At 41.9% G+C, this 16,736-nt stretch overlaps 1 protein-coding gene across 2 annotated transcripts in view; it reads left to right on the top strand.

The window, feature by feature from the left end:
- The first annotated feature begins 345 nt into the window (after positions 1 to 345).
- Xkr9 (XK related 9) overlaps positions 346 to 16,736 on the top strand; it is a 34,200-nt gene continuing 17,809 nt past the window's right edge. The window contains exons 1-3 of one of the 2 annotated variants that reach the window (XM_052175404.1): positions 346 to 618; positions 734 to 913; positions 3,772 to 4,411. In XM_052175404.1, coding sequence (XP_052031364.1) covers positions 4,140 to 4,411 — 272 coding nt within the window. In that variant the 5' untranslated portion in view covers positions 346 to 618; positions 734 to 913; positions 3,772 to 4,139. Of the gene's footprint in view, positions 619 to 676; positions 914 to 3,771; positions 4,412 to 16,736 lie in introns of those variants that run through there. The other variant, XM_052175405.1, reaches the window with a different exon arrangement.

Here is a 16,736-nt window from a genome sequence, read left to right as displayed (position 1 = left end):
TTTTCTGCTTTAACTATATGCTGCCCTTTTTTGCTTCTATGTGAATTTTAGGACTTTTACCTCATTCTGTGAAGAGGCCATTGGGTCTTGGATGGGAGTAAATTGAATTTGTAGATCATTTTTGGCTAATATAGCCATTTTTACAATTTTATCTGCTTGTCAATGAGCATGAATACTCTGTCTTCCAGTGTCTTCATGTCTTTATTGTAGAGTTCAGTCAGTTTTAGTTCCTTGGTCAGGTTTGTTTCCAGGCATTTTATTTTATTTTATTTTATTTTATTTTATTTTATTTTATTTTATTTTAAAGTTGTCATGAATGGGACACACTACCTCAATTATATTTTCTTAACTATTACATTGTAAATATGTTAAAGGTTGGCATCTACCCATAAAGAAGGAAGCATGCTATGTCTCTGCAGTGAGGGTTATAAGAGGTGCATTGTCATCGAGTTGTACAGACTCCTATCAACAGATAACGTGGGACATATGACTAAGAGGTGACCGGTTTCATTTTAGTATCCTATCCTAAAGAGTTAGACAGTGAAGAAATAAAACTCATAAGCTGAAGCTTTCCACGAAGGAACACTGAGTTAAAGAAGACTTTTATATTTGTCACATGTAAGTCTAGTTTTACATTGTTTGGTTGATTAAGTGGTTGATTAAGTGAATTGTTTGGTTGATTATGTGAAACTTTCCCAGTTTTAATTTCTTTTACCTATCTGCTTTATTGAAGAATGGTCATGTACTCGGGCAAAGATTATCTATCCTGGCTGGCAGCCAGCTAGCCATACAGCTGAGCTGCTCTCTCGGTGAAATGCATTGAGTTGCCTCACTCAGTCCTGAGGAGAAGCCACATTTTGTACGTGGTATTATTTTTCCTCTGGTGGTATTGGAACAGTGATCTACTGTGGAGGTAAAGATGAGCTATCTGTAAGACAAGTTATAAAACTGTGTAATTATTTAGAGAGTTGTGCGGTATCTGTGTGGAGGGTGCATTGTTTATTGTATAGATTTACTTCCTGTTGGAATTATATTCTGTCTGGCCAAATCAAGAATGCAGACATTGTTATGTTAACAAATTTATTAAGTCAGATGTTCTGGTAATAATACAGTTTCTGTTTCTTAGAAATGACTCTCCCTTGTGAAATGTTAATGAAAACTGCTGGGATTTTACTTAATCATGTCAGACAAAGGGAGTTCTTTTCATAGATGGATTGATAAATACATACACAGACTCCTTGGGTGTAATAGCCTATAACCTTGAGTAAGTTACTTACATTAAAAGTTCTGTGTGAAATTTCAGTTCAACTATTGTATTTCAGTTTGAATATTCTGAAATCACCGATTATAGTTCTGCTGGAAGAATCTGGAAAACAAATTAAAGATTTTTTACTTATGTTTCATAGATAAAGTAAAATACTGTCAGGGTTATTCTGTAGATTCTTAAACAAAATGCTTATAAGTGAAAAGAAGACAGAACAGCAGGCAGTAGTTTGCATGTATGCGTTTTTGTGATCCTTCCTCTCGGGGCTTTTAGAGACTGAGTGTTCGTTACAGAGAACAGCGTGCCAGCTCCTGAGGTTCACAGGTAGAACTCCACAGACTCATCAGATTACTATTCGCTTTATCACAGTTTTAGAGACCAAAGTCCAGGGTCAGGGTGCAGGGGGCAGGGGTAGGGGGAGCCTTCTGGGGATGGTTTTTCTCCAGTTGCAGATGACGATTTCTTCGTTATATCCTCTGTCCTAATATCTCAAATGAAGTTACTATTCTTCTTTACGATTGCATCATTTGACTATAAATAAGTGTCACAGTTACTGACCCAGGCCTCTCATTTAGGTAGCTTTCCATTTTTCATGATTATAAAAGAGTACCTATTCTGCCTACTTATAAACATAATTCTGTTAGAATCCTGCATGGAATTTCTAGGTAAAATGGATATTATGAATTTATACAGCTATTAATCTGTTGTTTAATGTAGTCTAATACCTTTTAATAGTCTTATATTTGTTATATTATATATCATATATTGTAAATTTCTTATATATTATTATAAATAAATGATACCTAAGAGGGGATTATTTTTAACAATAAGAAGAATGAAAATATCTGATGTCCTGTCTTCCAGTCTACTTATTTCAGATATGTGCATGTGGGCATAAAAGTAACCTAATGAGATTAGAAATAAATAGTTGTTTCTAATTTACAGAAATCATTAGTGCTGTTTTTGTGCATGCATATGCTATGTGTTGCCCTAGTTCATTCCCACAAACGCTTCCTTTTTCTGCTTCAACTTTCCGATTGTCCTTTCCTCTTTTCCCAATAGAACTCCTTTTGAGTTTGGGTTCTGCACATGAGAGAATAGATGCAATGTTTGTCTTTCTGAAGCTGCGTTAATTTAACACAACAATCTGCAACTTAACTCATTTTCTTGCAAATGGCAACTATTGAATAGTTCTTCCACATCTTTATCCATTCGCTCACTGGTAGATGTCTATGCTGATACCTAGATGAGGAACTTTCATACTGATGTCTGTTGTGACTACAGAAATTTATATCCATACTCATAGTATATAAAGGTTTCTTACATGCCATATCCTGATAATTTAATGTTCTGATTGAGATGGACTCTCAATGTAGTTATTTATTTATTGCAGATCTATTCTTTATTTTTAATTACATGTATGTGTGTGTGTGTTGTTAGGTTTGTACAAATCTGAATGTGTGCCATGAATACTTTTGCATTCTTGTATTACATCCCCTGATACTGAAGTTGACAAGCAGTTGCCAGTTGCCTGATATGAGTGTTGGGAACTGGTGGGTGCTGGGACTCAAACTCAGGTCCTCTGCTGGAGCAGCAATACATGCTTTTACTGGCTGAGTTCTCTCTCTAGCCTGTCAATGAAGTTTTGATGAATGTTTCCATAATGTTTCTATAAATAAACATATTTAAAATGTTTATTGGCTAGTTTTTTTTGTTATTTTGAGAGCTGTCTGTTCAATTCATTTTTCCATTGGTTAGATAATTTGTTGTTGTTTCATTGTTTAAAAGTGTGTGTGCATGCATGTGTGTGTGTGTGTGTGTGTGTTTAATCTAGGTGACAATCCTAATGTCTATTTGTCAGTTCTTCCTATTATTTCCTGAGTTGTTGGAATCCTTTTTACAAAGCTTTTGCCTGTGCCTGCATTTTCAGTTTTTTCTCCTAAGTTCCATTTAAACTTTCAAGCCTTAGATTAAGGTCTTTGATTAATTTGGAACTGATTTTTGTAGGTAAGAGATAGGAATCTAATTTCAGTCTTCTATGTGTGGATATCCAGACCCCCAGCACCATGTCTAAATAGACTGTCTTTCCCCTCATACATGCTTTGGCACTTGTGAAGGACTTATTGGCTGTGGGGGCTTATTTCTAGTTCTCTAATCTGACCTGTTGGTATACATGTATGCTTTTGGGCCAAGGGTGTGTTGCGTTTGCTACTATGGCTTTGTAGTGTGATTTGGAATCAGGTAACATTTAGGTTGTTTGCATGTCCTTTTAGGTCAATTGAAATGGTCCTGTAATGGATATCCCATGAGAAGACATAGTTTTAAATGGCAAGTATTTGAGTTTGAGATGGCATTATCAGCAATGATTATAATTTTGAGACTCAACTTTTCCAAATATAAGAAATATGTTTTGTGCAAATATTATATTTAGAAACACAGAATCTTGGTAACACCATGGGCCAGGCTTTATAGCTAAGAGTTAACGACATGGTTTTGTTCTGTTTTAGACATTGTTATCTGTAATGAAGATCACAGCAGAGGGGAAGATACAGCAAGGCCTCCTTGTACCACTGGATCTGGAGCAGAGAGACTCTTTTTAAAAAGAGGAAGTTAAAGTTATTTACTTTTGTTTTTAGTGTTCCAATTTAATAATGTTTATTTATTTTTGGTACTAGGGACTTAATATAAGAATTTATGAATGTTAGATAAACACCCTGTCACTGAACTGTATAACCATATTCCTTTCACTGATTAGACTCAGTGTAGAAATTACAATTCAATGCTAACCCCCAAATACACTAGTATCCATTGTGGCATTTTTCCTTACGTTTGTATCTGAAAAAGAGTGGCTAGGCAAGAGGCACAGTCCTACATAATGAAATATACCAAGTGCAATTTTATGATGTCAGTTTTGGGCATTATAATCTATGTAACCGACTTGGTTGCGGACATTGTCCTGTCTGTTAGGTACTTCCATGATGGACAGTATGTTTTCGGTGCTTTAACGTTGAGCTTTGTGCTTTGTGGAGCACTCATCATCCATTGTTTCAGCTACTCGTGGTTGAAGGCTGACCTGGAGAAAGCGGGACAAGAAAATGAATATGGTTTTCTTCTACTCCATTGCTTACAAGGAGGAGTTTTTACAAGGTGAGTGCATGCCGAATCCCCAGCACCGACATTTATCCAAGCAGAAGGTCTGTTTTTGAATAATAGAGTTAAGTGTGCAGGGTTCCTTGTTTGCAAGAAGGGCACATATTAATTGCTTCTCAAGCATTAGTTTTAATGTAAATCATCACTGAACTCAAAGACCTTTTCTAGATTCAATAACAGAGCCTTCTGTTTTCATCACTCCCCCTAACCCCCTGCCCCCCATTCTTCTCTGTAGTGGTCTGAATGACAGGGTTAAATATCTCTGATGCGCGATGAAACATTATTATTTGATTATTATGTGTCATGGGAAATAGACAGAGCACCTGTCTGTTTGGTGCTCTGTGTACATCTTGTACCTTAATAAGCATTTTCTTGTTTAGTTTGGAGGAAATTTTCATCTATGATTTTGTTAAAAATTTTTTCCTTTTGTGGAATTCTTAGATTTGGTCTTTTCATAGTGGTCCAGATTTCCTGGATGTTTTGAGTCTGCATTTTTTTAGGTTACCATTTTCTTTGATTGAATATCCTTTAACTTGTCTCCAACACTCAAGATTCTCTTTTCTATGTCTTGCACTTTGTTGGTGTCTTATCCAGTGTTACGTTTTTTGTGAAGAGACACTAAGATCTGACAACTCTTGTAAACAAAAGCATTTAATTGGTGTTTGCTTACAGTTTCAGAGGTTTAGTTTATTATCTCTGTGATGGGAAACATGGCAGCACACAGGTAGACCTGGTAGCTGAGAGTTCTACATGGCCAAAGGCAGCAGGGGTTGGGGTGAGAGAGAGAGAGAGAGAGAGAGAGAGAGAGAGAGAGAGCACTGGGACTGGCTTGGATTTTGATACTACAGAGCCTATCCCAAGTGCCACATTTCCTCCAGCAAGGTCCCACTTCCGAACCCCTCTTCGGCAGCCTCGCTCCCAAGTGACCAAGCACTCATGCAGGAGCCTATGCTGCTCCTTCTTATTCAAACCATCACAGCTGGTCAGATGACTTTTGGAGGTTTTGTTTGAAATCCTAGCATTTTGATTTCTGGTTTCTTTCAGTTTGGTTTCTTCAGTGATTCTATTTCTTTGTTAAATTACTCTCAGGTCTTGAGTTGGTTTCATTCTTTTATTCAGCTGTCTGTGTTTTCACAGATGCCATGAAGGAGTTTAGCCATACCCTTGCTGAGCTCCTTGAGCACAGTCACACTTGCTGTTTTGACGTCCTTGTCTTGTACTTCAGCCATATCGCATTTCTCAGGGCCTACAATGTTACCTTCTTGTGGAGGCATCTTGTCGTGGCTGTTCATGCGGTGTATTGTATCAGGTCTGGGCGTCTTGAGTTATTATGTTTGAGGTATTTCTTGATGTTGATATCTGGTCTTGTTATTGTAGGATGGGTTTTTCAGTTGCTGTTGCTTTCTCTGGATCCTAGGCAGATGTTGTAGCTGTCTGCTCTCTGGAAGATCATGCTTTGGCAAGTTGGTAGGCAACCAAAAGGAGCTGAGATGGGAGGGTCTATAGGAAAGTGTGTGTGTGTGTGTGTGTGTGTGTGTGTGTGTGTGTATTGAGTCAGCACCAAGAGGGATTCTCAGGGAATGGAGGTGTTATGGAAAGAGAGGCTCTTGCAGGAAGACTGGAGAGGCAGGGGTGAGAGGTTCAGGGTCAGGTGGAGAGGCAGGGGTGAGAGGTGCAGGGTCAGGTGGAAAGACAGGGGTGAGAGGTGCAGGGTCAGGTGGAGAGGCAGGGGTGAGAGGTTCAGGGTCAGGTGGAGAGACAGGGGTGAGAGGTGCAGGGTCAGGTGGAGAGACAGGGGTGAGAGGTGCAGGGTCAGGTGGAGAGACAGGGGTGAGAGGTGCATGGTCAGGTGGAGAGGCAGGGGTGAGAGGTTCAGGGTCAGGTGGAGAGGCAGGGGTGAGAGGTGCAGGGTCAGGTGGAGAGACGGGTGAGAGGTGCACGGTCAGGTGGAGAGGCAGGGGTGAGAGGTTCAGGGTCAGGTGGAGAGACAGGGGTGAGAGGTGCACGATCAGGTGGAGAGACAGGGGTGAGAGGTGCACGGTCAGGTGGAGAGGCAGGGGTGAGAGGTTCAGGGTCAGGTGGAGAGGCAGGGGTGAGAGGTTCAGGGTCAGGTGGAGAGACAGGGGTGAGAGGTGCAGGGTCAGGTGGAGAGACAGGGGTGAGAGGTTCAGGGTCAGGTGGAGAGGCAGGGGTGAGAGGTTCAGGGTCAGGTGGAGAGACAGGGGTGAGAGGTGCAGGGTCAGGTGGAGAGACAGGGGTGAGAGGTGCAGGGTCAGGTGGAGAGACAGGGGTGAGAGGTTCAGGGTCAGGTGGAGAGGCAGGGGTGAGAGGTGCAGGGTCAGGTGGAGAGACAGGGGTGAGAGGTGCAGGGTCAGGTGGAGAGGCAGGGGTGAGAGGTGCAGGGTCAGGTGGAGAGGCAGGGGTGAGAGGTTCAGGGTCAGGTGGAGAGACAGGGGTGAGAGGTGCAGGGTCAGGTGGAGAGACAGGGGTGAGAGGTGCAGGGTCAGGTGGAAAGACAGGGGTGAGAGGTTCAGGGTCAGGTGGAGAGGCAGGGGTGAGAGGTGCACGGTCAGGTGGAGAGACAGGGGTGAGAGGTGCAGGGTCAGGTGGAGAGACAGGGGTGAGAGGTGCAGGGTCAGATGGAGAGACAGGGGTGAGAGGTGCAGGGTCAGGTGGAGAGGCAGGGATGAGAGGTGCAGGGTCAGGTGGAGAGGCAGGGGTGAGAGGTGCAGGGTCAGGTGGAGAGACGGGTGAGAGGTGCAGGGTCAGGTGGAGAGACAGGGGTGAGAGGTGCAGGGTCAGGTGGAGAGACAGGGGTGAGAGGTGCAGGGTCAGGTGGAGAGGCAGGGGTGAGAGGTTCAGGGTCAGGTGGAGAGGCAGGGGTGAGAGGTGCAGGGTCAGGTGGAGAGGCAGGGGTGAGAGGTGCACGGTCAGGTGGAGAGACAGGGGTGAGAGGTGCAGGGTCAGGTGGAGAGGCAGGGGTGAGAGGTTCAGGGTCAGGTGGAGAGGCAGGGGTGAGAGGTGCAGGGTCAGGTGGAGAGACAGGGGTGAGAGGTTCAGGGTCAGGTGGAGAGGCAGGGGTGAGAGGTGCAGGGTCAGGTGGAGAGACGGGTGAGAGGTGCAGGGTCAGGTAGAGAGACAGGGGTGAGAGGTTCAGGGTCAGGTGGAGAGGCAGGGGTGAGAGGTGCACGGTCAGGTGGAGAGACAGGGGTGAGAGGTGCAGGGTCAGGTGGAGAGACAGGGGTGAGAGGTGCAGGGTCAGGTGGAGAGACAGGGGTGAGAGGTGCAGGGTCAGGTGGAGAGGCAGGGATGAGAGGTGCAGGGTCAGGTGGAGAGGCAGGGGTGAGAGGTGCAGGGTCAGGTGGAGAGACGGGTGAGAGGTGCACGGTCAGGTGGAGAGACAGGGGTGAGAGGTGCAGGGTCAGGTGGAGAGGCAGGGGTGAGAGGTGCAGGGTCAGGTGGAGAGGCAGGGGTGAGAGGTGCAGGGTCAGGTGGAGAGGCAGGGGTGAGAGGTGCAGGGTCAGGTGGAGAGGCAGGGGTGAGAGGTGCAGGGTCAGTTTGGGTCAGTTCCAAGAGGTGAAGTTTTGAGTGAATAGAGTCAGGGTAGGAGGAGGGGCTCTGACAAGCTGCCCAGGACTGTGTGTGAAACTGGAGATATTTGGTTTTGTTTTGTTTTGTTTTGTTTTGTTTTTTGAGACAGGGTTTCTCTGTGTAGCCCTGGCTGTCCTGGAACTCACTCTGTAGACCAGGCTGGCCTCCAACTCAGAAATCCACTTGCCTCTGCTTCCCAAGTGCCGGGATTAAAGGCGTGCGCCACCACTGCCTGGAAACGGGAGAGATTTTCACCAAGTGGTCATTCTTTATTTCAAACAGACACGGTCATACTTTGGAGCTGAGTAGTCGGATGAACGGAAGCACAAAGTTCTTATGTGAAGACAGCACAAAGCTCAGTGCTATTGCTGTTTCTTTGAGTCATTGTTGTACTGCCAGAATTTTCCAGATTCACTAAGCCAGTAGTTTAATTTAATAGAGTGTTTTATTTTGTTTAAGAAAGACAAAATGTGAAATGATAAATGAGTTTTCTGGCTTTAGGGGATCTGGGAAAACAGTACTTCAGGCAGTTCTGGAAGTTCACATTCTCAACTAGGTGAAAAGAAATGGAGTAGAGGTTGGCGCTGATGTGCAAATAGATAAGACGGGATGTGAAGCAAGAGGATCGATGAGTCATGTAGTCACACAAGGTCAAAGGGCACCAGCGTTGGCTTATGAGGCTTCTTTTGATGTTGCTCTTTTCCACCAGCTTGTAATCTAGTGCATTCCATTAGGACGTCCTCCCTCGAGTACACTGTCTCACTTCCCTCCACACACCCGCCCTCTGCCGCCCTCTCTTGGACTTCTTCCCCAGTTCCTTCTACTGCAGTAGGATTGTTTCTGTTTTTATGATTTTTTTTTTATCTTTGACTTTTCACACATAGGAGAACATGTGTGATGTTTTCCTTTCCCTACCTTTACAGAGTTTTTCTTTCCACCCTTTCACCTTTGACCCCTTTCTTCCTCTCCTTGAAGAGTACTCCTCCTAACTTTATGTCATATATATCTAGGATTCAGTATTTTAGGCAAAATATGATATTTTTCTTTCTTGAGTTTGGTTTCTTCTGCTTACTTTATGGTTTCAAATTCCATCATTTTCATGTAAATGGATGGTACAATTTCATTCTTTATGGTTGAGTAAAATGCCATTGCTAATGTATACCACATTTTCTTTTGTCTATGTAATTGTGTGTGTGTGTGTATGTGTGTTTGTGGTGTTTGTATGTGTATGTGTGCTGTATGTGTACTTGCACACCTGAGCAGCTGCATACACATGAGTTCATGCATGTAAAGGCCAGAGGAAGATGTTGAGTATCACTTTCTATCTTATTCTCTTGAGACAGGATTTCCCCGCTGCCCCCGCGTGGGAATCCAGGCTGGGAGCCAGGAAGCCACAGTGATTCTCCTGCCTCAACACCCTCAGGGCTACTCACACTCACTTGGTCATCCTTGACTTTGTGCAGGTGCTGGAACCCATGCAGCAAACACTCTCACCCACTGAGCTATCTCTCCAGCGCCCTCCCTTTTCTTTAACCATTTGTTTATTAGTAGACATATGGACTGATGTGGGAATTTAATCATTAATGTCTTGTGAGCTCTCCATATTGTTTTACTTAGTGGCTACAGTGCTTTAATAATTTCCATTGTTCTGCATGAGTCCATTTACCCTGGTATCTTCACCAGCATATTTAGTTTTTTTTTTTTTTTAATTTTCCTGATAACAGCTATTCTGACTGGTTTGAGAGGGAATATCCGTGAGCTTTGAGTTTCATATACTTCATTAGCCCTTTGTACTTTATTTGAGAACTGTCTAATTAATGTGTTTACTGGTTAGATGATCAATTGTTTTGGTATTCAGTTCTTTGAATGCTTTGTATGTTCTAGATATTACTCTCCAGTATTTGGCAAAGATCTTCATTCTGTGCTGACTTTCTACTCTAGTGATTGTCTTCTTTGTATTTCAGAAGATTTGCATCCCATGCAACTGTGCTTCTCAATCCTTGTTAGTATTTCATGACAGTATGAGGTCCCTTTTGGAAAGTCCTTGCCCATTACTATATGTGGAAGTGTTTTCCCTATGCCCTGAAGTAAAAAGTCTCAGGTTGACATAATTATCTATCTTAAGTGCACTTTCACATAGGGTGAGAGATAGCAGTCTCATTTTAGCCTTTGCTATTCAGATATCTGGTTTTCCAACACCATTTGTTTGAAGAGGTTCTTTTCTCTTGGGTGTGTCCCTTTGTCAGGAGTCCTATGGCTTAATTTTGACTCTTCTAGTCTATTCCTTTGACTTTGTGTTTGTTCTTGTGGTAGCACCAATACTATTTTTGTTACTATGGCTCTGTAGTATAATTTTAAATTAGTTATTATGATCCTCCCCCACCATTTTTCTGTTCAAAGTTGTTTTTTATGTCAGGGTCTTTGTGTTTCCATATGAATTTGAGGATTGTTTTTTATTTTCTTTGAGGAATATCACTAGAATTTTTATGAAGTTGGCTTTGAATTTGTAGAACAATTTTAGTAATATGACTATTTTTTTTACATCATTAATTCTGTAAGGCCATTGGCTAGGGAAGGTTGTCATGGTAGTCTTCATTGTCAAACATGATGAACTTTAGAGAATCATGGAACAAGCCTATGGTCATGTCAGGAAGGAACTTATAGGTCTGCTTAGTTGAGATGGGAAGATATATCTTAGGTGTGAGCTTTGGAATGATGATGCGAAGGTAATAGCTTTCATCAGTCTCTGCTTCTTGACTGTGTTTACAATGTGACCAGTTGCCTTAGGATCCTGTCTTGATGCCTTTCCCACCGGAAGGGCTGCACCCCAAAACTGGAAGACAAAATATACTCTTCCTTTATTAAGTTGTAGTTTTAGGTGTTTAATCACAGCAATGAGAAAAATAACTAATATAGAAAAGTTGTCCCTGGAAAGGTGGTTGTTGCTCTGACAAATCTGCTCATATGGCCCATAGCATGCTGGGACTGGTTTGTAGGAGTATATGGAAGAGTTTGGACCAGAGCAGCATTGTAATGATGTAGGCAGAGCTCAGTGGGATTTCATGATGGGAGTTTAAGAGAAAGAATGCAGAGAGAAGTGTGGACAGTGGTGACTTGGTTTCTGGGTTTGTAGGAGGAACAGTTTCAGAGGACAGTGTGTGTAGAATGAGACCAGTAAAGGTTTCAATTCATTTGGAATTGGTAGAGTCAAAATAGCATGTTAGGAGCTGTATTTCTAGGCAGGACACTAGACAACAGGATGCACTTTATTGAAACAAATAATTAATATGTATAAAGCATTAACAAAACTAAGAAAATGAGAGAAATCGTTTATAATGTGGAGTGGAGTGGAGAAAGCCTATGGCTCAAAATCTTGGTGCTTTCAGGATACACTTTGAGTGTTAGGATGGGTAGTGCTGATTCAGCCATAAACAAAGAACAATGTGGTAGAGAAAGACAACACCTCCCAAACAACAAACAAAACTAAAGAAAAGCCACCCACTCTCCCTGTGGTACTGGGGTTGGAATCCAGAGCCTTCTGCATGATGGGTAAGCTCTGTCCTACTCACCCACATCCCTAAAATTCAGACTATAAATGCAAGTGTTTTTCTTAGTGTTTCTCTTCTTTGTGCTTTTCTTTAGTTTTGTAGCATTGCTTGTAATAAGCAAATCTAAGTTTAATTTCTGCTGAGTAGAGTTCATGGTCTGTCTATGCAGCAGCAAAGCGCATAGCTATTACAAAGAATGAATACTACTGAAAGGAAAGGAAGTCAGTGTGAAGACAAGATCCAGACAGCATGCTACAATCATGCAATGACTAAGGTCATGAAAGGAATCTATGTTTATGCCTGTTTATATGCACATAAAGAAGCGAGAGGATCACATGAAACTAATAATAATGAATTTTGGTCACTGGGAGAGGATGAGAGCCAAGTAGATTAGGATGGAGATTCATCAACTTATGGCTCTAAAAAATTCTGTCAATATTTTACTTGTGTAAACAATTAAATGAAGTAGAAAAAGAAGATCCACTGAATTATGTTGCCTGTTGTTGAAAGGCAAGTAACATAAGTTCCTTCAAAGTAACAGACTGAGACTTGTCGTGAGCAGCAAGCAACAGTTAAGAGCACGTTCTTAAATTCACAGGGTTGTTCAGGCTGAGGACTGGAAACTCAAGACTTACTGAATTGTGAGATCATTTTCTTAAAGGCTAAGAATAATAGTGTTTGTGTTGGTAGATGGCTGTGTGCTGCCGTGAATCGTTCATTGGTGTCTACTGCATCTGAGTATGGTATGTCTTATGTAGCACGGGATGCAGACTTAGGAGTGTTACACAGTCATGGTGAACTGATCCTTACATAAATGATATCAACGTGTTTCTCTTTATCTCTTTCTCTTTGTTAATCCTCCATAAAAACTGAGAATAAAGCACCTAACATTGTAGTTGCTTTCCTGTATAGAAGATGTATTTTCTCTATGTACTGTACGCTGAGCAGTTAACTATGATGTGACCCTGTGTGGTTTTGTTTGTATTATTTTAGTCTTGACTCATGAAACTCCTTGGATCTGTAAATTGCTGTTTTTGATCATGTGAAAAGTGTGTTTTCATTAATGTTTTGTTAAATTGATGTTCGTCTTACACAGTGTTTTGAAGTTATCTCATAGGTCTCCACCATGCTTTTTCTATGTGCTTTAGTTTGGTTTCTGGTGAACTATTATTACCTTAGTCTGGTGAGGTTCCTGTAACATTTATAGCATATTACAGACCAGGTGGCTTTTAAGTAAAATTAAGTTCCACCTCACAGTTCTAGAGCCTGTTAAGGCAGGTTATGGTCTAGTGAAATTGTCTTAGTTAATGTTCCATTGCTGTGAAGAGACACCACGACCACAACAACTCTTCAAAGGAAATCATTTAATTAACTGGCTCACAGTTTCAGAGGTTCAGTTCATTATCATCATGATATAAACACAGTGGCTTACAGGCAGACATGATGCTGGAGAAGTAGCTGAGAGTTCTGTATCCAGATCAGCACGCAGCAGGGAGAGAGAACACTTGGCTTCCGTTTTTGAAACCTCAGAGCTCATCCTCCAATGACACACTTCCTTCAACAAGGCCACACCTCCAAATACTTTCAAATGGTGCCATGCCCCATGCATTTAAATATTAGAACCTATGGGAGCCACTCTATTCTGACCACCACAGAAGTCCTGCTTTCTCATTCTCAGGGGTTTCCTAGTTGCCATCTAGCTGATGAGAGGGTAAGATGCTCCTGGGTCTGATTTATAGGGCACTAATCCCATTATTTATCTCTGAAACCCTTTGCCAACATAGAAATGGAAATTAGTTTTCAATATATGAATTTGGGGAAACACAAGTATTCAATCTACAGCACTCATCTTTAGTTCAATAATCTGTTTGGCTTTGGCTAAATTTGTGTTAATTCTGTCCAATGAATTGTGATTCACATGTTTTACTTGTATACAAACTCAATGCTTTATTCTAGCTTACATGCCTTTTCTATAGTTTCCTACTTTCACCCATTATATCCTGTCTGTCATAGACTCCTTAGCATAGTTTCGTGTTTACTTTAGAGTTGAAGACCATGAACTGAGGTGGAGTGATTAATCACTCAGCAGACTTTCCTCCTTTTCTCTAAGGGAACAAAACCTGATTCACTGAGGCTGTTGAAATACTTTCTGAGGGGCCAGTAAGAAACATTTTTAAGCCAGTTTAAAGACTCCTTGGAGGATGGTGAAATGGAGGAATCATACACACACACACACACACACACACACACACACACACACACACACACTCTCTCTCTCTCTCTCTCTCTCTCTCTCTCTCTCTCTCTCTCTCTCTCTCACACACACACACACATGGATGAGGCAAGCTTCATGAACCTCCAACAACTTTACACGTACACATCCATCCATCCATCCATCCATCTATCCATCCATCCATCCACATTCACACATTGGGTTGTTGGCATATATTTTTTCTCAACCTACTTTAATAAAGGTTCATCCTCTCCTCTAGGCCACCATCCACCTGAGATAGTAGAAAAGAAAGGTTATTAGGATATGGGGGAAGTGGACATGTTTAGAAATAGATCTTTGGGGCGATTCCAATATTTGTTGTTCTCAGTCCAATTCAATAGCAAACACTAAGCATGAATTGGCAGTCCAGACCAATTCACTCCACAAACACCACACATGAATCAGCAACTCCAGAAGAAACTGAAGGGCTCACCAACTGCCTGTGTCCTCTGAAGAGCAAGAAGCTGCAGGAACCTCGCGGGAAGTTCTTTGGCGAGTTTCTCTCTGGCAAGTCACTACCAGAGAAGCTCAGCAAGACAGTGTAAAGCCAACCAGTCATGAACGCCATCAGTAAAGAGTAGTGAAACGGAGCAGTGCACGCTAAACATCACATGTCCGTTCACATGTCTGCTATAGCCAAACATCCTTTCACCTGAGTCTGTTTCAGCAAAACATTTTTTCATGCGTCTGTTTTTGCAAAAGATCCTTTCACATGTGTGCCCCAGCAAAACATTATTTGACATAACTGACTTTCCAAAGAAACCAGAAGTTTCCATGTCATTGGGTAGATGGAGCACAGGTCCAATCCCTTTACATACATACACATACATGCTTTTGGTGGGTGGAGCAGGCTCTGAAAGCGTGCTTTAACAGCTTTATTTTTCTCTCACAGCATATCTACCAAAATCTTTGGTGTGATAAGCTTATCTCACAGCTTATCACACCAAAATCTTTGAAGCATTACAAAATTACAACGTGATTACAATCTATTTTTCTCTTAGTTAATGATTATAAAAAAGCAGTATGTTTCCCCAATACCTTTACATGAAAAACATTTTACACATTACAGGTGAAGAAAGGCAAATCATTCCTGAGAATCCACATAGATTCATAACTAAGCAACTTATTATAGATTAACAAAGCATGAGCAGACAAGGCAGTTTTCCTAGTCAGTTTCTCTTTACCGGCAGGCTGCAACAACCTTTGTGGTTACCGCAAGGATCAATTATTTTACTATTTATCTTAAAAAGTAATCCTATAAAAATATTAAAAGAATTATAAGCTTTTACACAGAAAACAATCATTTTTACGTTAAATCCTCAGAATGCACATCTACTCATCATCACCTTTTCAGTGACTCGTATATCAGGAAGCTGATGGCAAAAACAGGTACAAGAAATTAATCACACCTTTACCCTGGTCCAGCTTCAGCAAGAGTCGTGCCAGTCAGTGCTCTTTGGGCTGCCATCTTGCTCTCTGACCTCAAAAATCCCTGGTTTAAGAGCATGCCTTTCTGAGCTTTAAATTGTTCTCTAAGATTTTCTACATCAGAGCCACTGACAAAAACTACTTAGCCTAACTACTAACAGTCTATGTCTCCAGATGCTTTCCAAGGGTGATGGGCACTGCTAGCATTCTACAGCATTCAGTTCTTTCCAAGGGTGGTGGGAGGTAGTACGAGGGCTGCAAGCACAGCAGAACTGTGCAACAGCGTGCTCAGTGGAGACCCATAGTGCTTCGGGCTCTGCCTCCACGAGGCATGCCCACAGCAATCTAGTAATCGTGCTACCTGGTGGGCCTCTGCATCCACGAGTTCTGAAGCTGCTTGCTGTTCCTCTTGCGTCTTTGCCATGTCTTGCTATGTTTCTTTTAGTTGCTGTATTTCTTTGGCCTGCTTTTCATCTTTGTTTTGAGTCACATTTTCTTGTTGGCTGTATGTCAAGGAATTATTTTTCCATTGTGCTGTGAGTAAAAGGTGACTGATAGCCTGTGAAGACATTAGTTTCTTTCAAAGCACCAGCCAAATTGCAGGCAAATTCCCTTGATGTTTTGCAGAAGGTTGGTTGAAGATTACGTAAAGTCTTGTTTGTTCTTCCTCATGACACAAGCTCTTAGCTTTGAGATATGCTTTATATTTCCATATTGCGACGTTTTCTGGAACTTGGAGGGCTTCTCAGCCACTTGCCTATCACTTTTAATTTGGTGAGAGTTAAGTCTGAGATCTTCTCTGCTGTTGGCAGCTGGCGAGAGCTCTGGGATTTCCTTCACTTGAGTTTTACTATTTCTTGAAGTCTAACCCCATGCGTGCAGGGCAGAAGAAAGATGCTTCCTCTTCTCTGAAATTCCTTGAATTCCTAACTACTCTGGTCAGCTCTCGCCCTCACTTGTCATCAGGAATATGCCAACAGGTCTTAAGCTGTGTTGTGTCCTTGGGACTGTGAGTGTCTTCAGAGGGAAAGACAAATAAATGTGCTGTTCAAGTCACATAGGATCCATCAGTTCTCCCTAATTCTGGTTTCTCTCTTCCTCTTCCTTCCTCTTCCTCCCTCTCCATTCTTCCCTCCCTCCCTCTCTCCCTCCCTCCCTCCCTCCCTCCCTCTCCCTTTCCTTTCACCCCCCACCCCCTCTCTTTCTCTCTCTCCTGTATGTGTGTGTTTCCCAGAACTTTTCATTGTGGATTATGAAGGTTTGTCTGGTGACAGCAATTCATTACTGGAAATCAGAACTTGATACTTATTTTTTTCTCAAATGAAAGAATATATGGAGCTAAGAAAGCATCCTTTTTATTGGACTTATTGCTGTTGGACCACTTGCTCCAAAAGCTGAGACAATGATCAACCAATTAGGAAATTACACTCAAATCTATTTTTTTTATGAAATTAACCTCAAATAGATAAAACATTGTATAAAA

This window comes from Apodemus sylvaticus, chromosome 3, assembly GCF_947179515.1.
Source record: "Apodemus sylvaticus chromosome 3, mApoSyl1.1, whole genome shotgun sequence".
NCBI classification, from domain to species: Eukaryota; Metazoa; Chordata; class Mammalia; order Rodentia; family Muridae; genus Apodemus; species Apodemus sylvaticus.
Note: the sequence above shows the minus strand (reverse complement) of the source record. Positions and strands in the feature narration are given on the sequence as shown.